General features: G+C 45.8%; 1 protein-coding gene across 1 annotated transcript in view; it reads right to left on the bottom strand.

The window, feature by feature from the left end:
* Positions 1-4286: 4286 nt before the first annotated feature.
* The window catches only part of espn (espin), a 215450-nt gene continuing 210661 nt past the window's right edge, over positions 4287-9075 (bottom strand). The window contains 1 exon segment of the mRNA XM_059952222.1: positions 4287-6222. Coding sequence (XP_059808205.1) covers positions 6072-6222 — 151 coding nt within the window. The 3' untranslated portion in view covers positions 4287-6071.

Below are 9075 nucleotides of genomic sequence, written 5' to 3'. Positions count from 1 at the left end.
TAGCCTAATAATGTGACTATTTACAAAGGCCAATTAACCTACTAAACGTTACGCCTTTGGACTGTGGGAGGAAGCCGGAGTACCCGGAAGAAACCCACGCGGTCACGGGGAGAGCGTACAAACTCCTTACAGGAAGTGACCCCGGGGCGACTGCACTGTAAAGCGTTGCGCTAGCGGCCACGCTACCATACCATCCAAGTGAGCCAACGTTGCATGCAAGCAACGATTCTAATCTAGAGGTCAACAACAGATCCCACTTCAGTGATGAAAGGCTGAATCATTGCTCAGTTTTCACAGTCGTTTTCTCTTTCGTGTTTGCCTCAGCTCTAACAGATCTCCCCTGGGAATGGTACTTGCCTTCAGAGCCAGAGCAAAAGCGTTCAAACCGTGGAACCAAGGTCACTCCAGTCTCAGCACTTAAGCTGCAGTATGCAAAGATTGCTTGTGGCTATGCGCAGTTTGAGACTGAGCTGCAGGTTATTATCACTCCAAACACCAGGAAGGTCAATGTCATCTTCGACAATAATACCATTAGATATAGGAGCAGAATGAGGCCATTCAGCCCATCAAGTCACTTCCGACTGAGCTGCAGGTTATTATCACTCCAAACACCAGGAAGGTCAATGTCATCTTAGACAATAATACCATTAGATATAGGAGCAGAATGAGGCCATTCAGCCCATCAAGTCACTTCCGCCATTCCATCATGGCGGATTTTTTAAATTCCTCTCAGCATTCTCCAGCCTTCTCCCTGTAATCTTTGACACCCTTACTAATCAAGAACCTATCAAACTCTGCTTTGAATATACTCAGTGACTTGGCCTCTCCACCCACCTGTGGCAATGAATTCCACAGATTCAATCACTTCTGGCTAAAGAAGCCGCTCCTCAGCTCTGGTTTAAATGGACGTCCCTCTATTCTGAAGCAGTCCCCTCTGGTGCTGGACTCCCCCACTATAGGAAACATCCTCTCCAGATCCACTCTAGGCTGTCAATATTCAACAGGTTTCAGGGAGATCCTCCACTCCTCCCACCCACACCATTCTTCTAAACTCCAGCGAGCACAGGCCCAGAAAAATCAAACGTCAAAAATCAAACGCTCATACATCAACATCCATTCTTCTGAACCTCCTCTGTGGCATCTCCAATATCATCACATCCTTTCTTCGATAAGGAGCCCAAAAACACTCACAATACTCTTGTCAGACCAATGCTTTATACAGCCTCAGCACTACGTCCTTGTTTTCATGTCCTAGTCCTCTCACAATGAATGCTAACTTTGCAGTTGCCTTTCCTTTCACTGACTCAACCTGCAAATTAACCTTCAGGGAATCCTGCACGGGGACTGCCTAGTCCCTTTGCATCTCTGATTTTTGACTTTTCTCCCTGTTTAGAAAATAGTCTACATCTTTATTCCGTCTACCAAAGTGCCTTGCATTCCCTACACTATATAGGGTGGTTAAGAAAGCTTATGGCGTGTTAGCTTTCGTAAGTCGAGGGATAGAGTTTAAGAGTCACGAGGTAATGATGCAGCTCTATAAAACTCTGATTAGGCCATACTTGGAGTACTGTGTCCAGTTCTGGTCGCCTCACTACAGGAAGGATGTGGAAGCATTGGAAAGGGTACAGAGGAGATTTACCAGGATGCTGCCTGGTTTAGAGAGTATGCATTATGATCAGAGATTAAGGGAGCTAGGGCTTTACTCTTTGGAGAGGAGGATGAGAGGAGACATGATAGAGGTGTACAAGATATTAAGAGGAATAGACAGAGTGGACAGCCAGCGCCTCTTCCCCAGGGCACCACTGCTCAGTACAAGAGGACATGGCTTTAAGGTAAGGGGAGGGAAGTTCAAGGGGGATATTAGAGGAGGGTTTTTCACTCAGAGAGTGGTTGGTGAGTGGAATGCACTCCCTGAGTCAGTGGTGGAGGCAGATACACTAGTGAAGTTTAAGAGACTACTAGACAGGTAAATGGAGGAATTTAAGGTGGGGGGTTATATGTGAGGCAGGATTTGAGGGTTGGCACAACATTGTGGGCTGAAGGGCCTGTAATGTGCTGTACTATTCTATGTTCTATATTCTATATTCCATCTGCCGCATCCTTGCCCAGTCTCCCAATCTGTCCAAGTCCTCCTGCAGACTCTCTGCTTCCTCAAAGCTACCTGACCCTCTCCCTATCTTCATACCATCCACAAACCTGATCACAAAGCCATCAATTCTGTCATCCAGATCATTGACATATAATGTGAACTTTCTCTGCAATGTTCATCCCTGGGCCAACACCAGGGGTGAATGTTGTATCAAATTCCAATCAGCTAGAGAGATACACCTTTTATGGAGTGAAATGGACAGTCAACATTCTGGATTGAGACTCATAGATGCTGCCTGACCCATGGAGTTCCTCCCGCTGAGTGGCTGTGGCAGGATGTTTCCTTTAGTGGGGGAGTCTCAGACCAGGAGGCCTCAAGGGTTGACCATTTAGAACAGAGAGGAGGAGGAATTTCTTTGGCTAGAAGGTGATGAATCTGTGGAATTCATTGCCAGAGATGGCTGTGGAGGCCAAGTCATTGGGGTTATTTGTAGTGAAGATTGACAGGTTCTTGATTACAAGGAGAAGACAGGGGAATGGGGTTGAGAGGGATAATAAATCAGGTGTGATGGAATGGCGGAGCAGATTTGTTGCGCTGGAAAGCCTAATTCTGTTCCGATTGCTTATGGTCTTTTTGTATGTTTTTACAATCGTCCAGCATCTGCAATGTTTTGGGTCGACTTCTTTCAAAAGCTTTTTAAAGGCACTCCTTTGTAAGACAGAGGAACACTAGAGCTAATTTTCACACCAGACCAAATCACAGAAGCAAAGGCCATTCTCTGGTCACCAAAGCTTACCGCCTGTCAGAGAATCACAAAAACAATTGAATCCAGTTCCATGGAGCTCAGCAGAGATGTGTCTCAATGTGTCACTGATCGCTTGGAAACCAAAAGCTGATTTTCCCCTTGTCCTAAGCACAAGAAATTCTTCTGATGCTGGAAATCTTGAGGGACACACATAAAATGCTGGAGGAACTCAGTGTGGAGGGGAAGAAAGGTGGGGTGGAAGGGAAGGAGCACAAGCTGGCAGGTGATAGGTGAAGCCAGGTGAGGGGGAAGGTAGGGTGCTTGGGGGGGGGGCTGAAGTACAAAGTTGGCAGGTGATAGGTGAAGCCAGGTGAGGGGGAAGGTAGGGTGCTTGGGGGGGGGCTGAAGTACAAAGTTGGCAGGTGATAGGTGAAGCCAGGTGAGGGGGAAGGTAGGGTGCTTGGGGGGGGGCTGAAGTACAAAGTTGGCAGGTGATAGGTGAAGCCAGGTGAGGGGGAAGGTAGGGTGCTTGGGGGGGGGGCTGAAGTACAAAGTTGGCAGGTGATAGGTGAAGCCAGGTGAGGGGGAAGGTAGGGTGCTTGGGGTGGGGGCTGAAGTACAAAATTGGGAGGTGATAGGTGGAAGAGGTCAATAGCTGAAGAAGAAGGAATTTGAAAGGAGAAGACAGTGGACCATGGGAGAAAGGGAAGGAAGAACAGGACTAGAGGGAGTTAATAGGCAGGTGAGCACAAGGGGTAAAAGTGGAGCCAGAATGGGTAAAGGAAAAAGAGATGGGGGGGGGGGGAGAACTTACCAGAAGTTGGAGAAATTGATGTTCATGGTATCAGGTTGGAGGCTACCCAGTCAGAATATAACTTCACAAACACGAGAAAATCTGCCGATGCTAGAAATCCAGAGCAACACACACACACAAATGCTGGAGGAACTCAGCAGGCCAGGCGGCATCAATGGAAGAGAGCAAACAGTCGACATTTTGGGCCGAGACCTTTCATCGGGACTATGAAGTGAATATCAGGAATGTGAGGTGTTGCTCCTCCAACCTGGGTGTGGCCTCATCGTGGCAGCAGAGGAGACCATGGACCAACATGACGGAATGGGAAGTCAAATTGAAAAGGGTGGCCACACGGAATTCTCTCCTTTTGTGGTGGAGAGAGCGAAGATGCTTGACAAAGAGGGTCTCGCAGATGTAGAGAAGGCTACACAGATACAGTAGATGAAACAGGTGAAGTTTAGAAGGATTGTTTGTGGCCTTGAATGGTGGGATGGAGGTACTGCTCCCCCTTTTTCTTGTCTCAGAGATGTTTGAATTATCGTCAATACTCCCCTTTTCTCGGTAATAAAACCCCTTCACTCTCTCACAACCCCCAACAAAATGCTGCAGAAAAACAACGACTCGGGTATTGTTTCTTTTTTTTTTATTAGTCACGATGTTCCAGGAAGTAGAGAGATGGTGGCTGAGAAACTAGGGTGTTAGATCTGTGAAAAAAACAGGCTAATGGCAGAGACATTCGTCTCATTCCTTAAGTCATATGGCATCTAAGAAAGTTTATAATAATAATCATGAACAGTGTGGCATGTAACATCGCATACATTTACAGAGGGTTTGCAGAGGTAGTTCCCTTGTGCACACGCTAAAATCTGATGAAGAGCTGCTCATCGGGAAATAAGGTGGCCTCCGCGTGATTACATACAAAACTGATAGCGACAAGAGTCCGGACAGGAGTTCGTACAATTGTGTTTGTGTAACAGAGTGCTCGGTGAGGGGCTCCCCCCACTCGCAGTGGAAGTGGGTTCAGGCAACGTGACTGATGTAACTGGGGTGGGCAGTGGGAAGTCACATTCTGCCATAGGGCTACTGGTCGGTCCTTCTCATTTCCCGGAATTACCAGTTTCGAGACACGGGTTGGCCGGCTGCTGATGTGTCGACTGGCTTACGTCCCCTGGTACCTACGTTTACATCTACATCTGCTGCCAGTCCTTTGCTGCAGCCCAAGGCTGTTAGGTTCAGATAAAAGACCGTGGAAGGCATCACAACCACACCTCATCTGATTCTGCCCCAAGAGTCTGGAAACCCCTTCTATTAATTTTCCTCAGTTGTCTCTGAGTTGCTAGGCAATCCGGTACAGACCTAGCTGAGATTGGCCCAATTAAGAGAAATGATGGGGGTTTCGTCAGAGGACACAAGGCACAAACCTTCCCAGTCTTATTTTCCGAAATTTACCAAAATTTTTAAAATATATATCTCATATTTTTATTGTAATTTATGGTAATTTTTATGTATTCCACTGTACTCCTGCCACAAAATAACAGATTTCATGAAGTATATCAATTAGACAAGAGATCCCACAGATGCTGGAAATCCAGAGTAAAACACACAAAATGCTCGAGGAACTCAGCAGGCCGGGGAGCATCTATGGAAAGGAATAAGCAGCTGACATTTCGGGCCGAGACCCTTCATCATAACTTCTGAGTCATGGATCCCGATGAAGGATTTCAGCCCAAAACGTTGATTGTTTATTCCTCTCCATAGAAGCTGCCTGGCCTGCTGAGCTGCTCCAGCATTTTGTGTGTGTTCCTCACGGCATACTGTATATCAATGATACTAAACCCGATTGTGAATCTGAATCTGGTCTCCTTACCTCAGCTCTGCGCTGGGCAATGGACTCCCACTCGCAAGGCGACTCAGCTCCTGACTTGGTAAACCTCCAGAACTCTGCTTGACAATCAGCTCAAAACCAATCACTCAAAATGAGCCGACGCCCAAAACATGTGATTTTAATTAACAGTCCCCAGAACTTTAAAACTGCATTGTTATTTTACAAAAGGAATGGATAGATTTTATACCTGGAACACATGATATCATAACTGGGTTTTATTTTTGGGTAGCAAATCTACAAATCACAATTACCATGATAGCAGAGAGCTTTTTCCATAGAAATCAAGCAATCGCCTAGTGAATACTTTGGAGAAAGTTGGGGGTAAGAAGGTTAGAGTGAGGGATGTGCAGGTGTAGACGGAAGCTTGAAATATTTCCTCAGCGTTGGCTTGTGTATTACACAGGAGATACCAACCAAAGAAAGAGCTATTGACTAACATTGGGCTTTGCTGTGGAGGCCTGGCATGTTCAGCAGTGAACTAACCCTCGGGGATCTCTCTACTACTGAACACCGTGCTTTACGCTACAGCAAAAACGATTGAAGATTTGAAGCGAGAGTCTCAGTCGTGCTTCACTAAATCCCCTTTCTTCAGGATGAGTTGCAGCTGCCAAGGTGCCAGTTTCGACTCGTCGTAACCGAGAGTGCGGAGTTTCTCGGACTGCTCCTTTCGCTTCTCCTCCTCCATTTTCTTCTGTTGCTCCTCTTCTTTCCTAAGATCACAGGGCGATCTGTGTGTTACTCTATGACCCCAGCAAGCCCACCTCCCAGAGAGAGAGTGAGACACGTGAGAGATACTCACAACTATATCATAGATAAAATTGATGCATGCATGCATACAATTACAGTGGCAAAAGGCAGTAGATACAATTACAACGTGCAACATTTAAAAGCCACTTGGACAAGTACTTAGATAAGAAAGGTGACAAGGGACAATGCAGGCAAATGGAGTAGTGTAGGGATCACAGTCAACAGAGACACGTGGACTGAAAGGGCCCTTTTTCTATGATAGTTTTCTTCTGGTTTCCACTGTCAGGGAGGAGGTACAGGAGCCTTAGGTCCCACACCACCAGGTTCAGGAACAGTTATCACCTACAACGATCAGGCTCCTTTCCAGAGTGGATGACTTCACTCACCCGAATGCCAAACAAACTCCACAACCTACTTGTTTATTTATTTAGCGATACAGTGCCCGTCCGGCCCTTTGAGTCAGCAACCCCAATCAACCCTAACCTAATCACAGGGACAATTTACAATGCCCAGTTAACCTACTCCGTACATCCATGGACTGCGGGAGGAAACCAGAGTGCCCGGGGAAAACCCAGGCGCTCAATGGCAAGGGCGTTCAGAGCCTCCATACAGAACAGCGCTGAACTTGAACTCTGAACTCCAGAGCTGTAATAGCGTCACGCTAACCACTGCGCCACCGTTCTCAGTAACACTTGTTTACTTTTTAAATTATGTACATGCTTTATCCTCTTTTGCACATTGGTTGTTTGTCAAACTTTGTAATTTATAGTTTTCATAAATTGTATTTTATTTCTTCATTTGCCTGTCGATGCCAACAGGAAAATGAATCTCAGGGTAGTATATGGTGACAAAGAAGTACTTTGATAATAAATTTACTTTGAACATTGTGTTGAGAGGGAAATGGATCAGCCATGATCAAGTGGCAAAGCAGACTTGATGGGCCGAATGGCATAATTCTACCCCTCTGTCTTATGGCCTTATAATCACATTGTATTGATAATGGCATAGAATGATGCCTGCTCAATTCATCCCACTCATCCCCTTTTCCCAATCAATAACCTATAACCTGTTCGCTCTCTCCACCATGGACAGCATCCACCATCACTACCTGGTATGCAAGGGCCACTGTACCAGGATCAGAAAAGCCAGCTTCATCGTGGGCAAGAGACTCCCCAGGATCAAAAGGTGATCGGTGAGGGTTACCGTATGAGGAACGTCTGGCAGCTCTTGGGCTGTATTCCCTGGAGTTCGGGAGAATGAGGGGGGATCTCATAGAAACATTCCGAATGTTAAAAGGCCTGAACAGATTAGATATGGCAAAGTTATTTCCCATGTAGGGGGAGTCTAAGACAAGAAGGCACGACTTCAGGATTGAAGGACATCCGTTTGGAACTGAGAAGCAGAGAAATTACTTTAGTCAGAGGGTGGTAAATCTGTGGAATTTGTTGCCACGAGCGGCTGTTGAGGCCAAGTCATTGGGTGCATTTAAGGCAGAGATAGATAGGTTTTTGATTAGCCAGGGCATCAAAGGGTATGGGAAGAAGGCAGGGGAGTGGGGATGACTGGAAGAATTGGATCAGCATATGATTGAATGGTGGATCAGTCTCGATGGGCCAAATAGCCTACTTCTGCTCCTATATCTTATAGTCTTCTGGTTTTGTGGTGATGCCTCAAAAAGGCAGCATCCTCATTAAGGACTCCTATCCTCAAGGCATATCCTCTTTTCGTGGTTTCCATCTGCGAGGAGGACCTGAAGACACACATTCAATATTTTTTAGCAGCAGCTTCTTCCCCTCCACCATCAGATTTCTGAATGGACAATGAACCCATAAACACTACCTCACTAATTTTTGTTCTTTTATTAATACTAATATTGAAATTATATACTTCATATTGTAATTTATGACTTCTTATGTATAGCATTGTGTATCGTAGTGGTTAGCACAACGCTTTACAGTGTAGGTGACTTAGGTTCAATTCCCATCGCTGTCTGTAAGGAGTTTTGTACGTTCTCCCTGTGAACTGTGTGGGTTTCCTCTGGGTGCTCCGGTTTCCTCCCACAGCCCAAAGATGTACCATTTGGAAGGTTAATTGGTCGCTGTAAATTGTCCTGTGGTTAGTCTAGAATTAAATTGGGTGGAGTGGCTCAAAGGGCTGGAAGGGTTTATTCCGCACTGTATCTCAATAAATAAATAAACAAATTACCTGATGTTTGCCTGTAATATAAAACCTGATTCGGATTTCGATTCTATCAACTCTCCTCAAATGCTCCACCAGTCACCAGTCACTAGAGATAGGTGACAGTAAGTAATCAATCCATCAACTAGCATGTCTTTGGGATATGGGAGGGCCCAGGGCAATCCGAACAATCACAGGGAGAATGCGCAAAATCCATACAGAAGCTCTGGGGGTAAGGATCAAACCTGGGTCCGTAGAGCTGAGAGGTGACAACACTAATTGTGGCCCCAACACAGCGTTACAGTTTCCTATAACCAGGTACTTGAATCTACCAGAGACCACAAGACTGACGGATTGCTGAGATGAGTCAGTAACCAGTCGCTGTGTCATGATTATTGTTTTATGTTGTAGGACATGGGGGGGGGGGGGGGTCATGAAACTTTCTTACTTACAATGGAAACGTTGGCGATGGTCAACCCAGCCCTCTTGACTTTCCCATATATTCGAAGTTTCTGGGCATACTCCAGGACCAACATTTGGTAACAGGGTCCCTGGCTGATATTATATACCCTCTTGGTTAGATAAAAACTATTATGTTGTCCTTTAAGTCCTTTACTATTTGACATCACTTTAGAACT

The sequence above is a fragment of the Hypanus sabinus genome, chromosome 27 (genome assembly GCF_030144855.1).
Source record: "Hypanus sabinus isolate sHypSab1 chromosome 27, sHypSab1.hap1, whole genome shotgun sequence".
NCBI lineage: Eukaryota > Metazoa > Chordata > Chondrichthyes > Myliobatiformes > Dasyatidae > Hypanus > Hypanus sabinus.
Note: the sequence above shows the minus strand (reverse complement) of the source record. Positions and strands in the feature narration are given on the sequence as shown.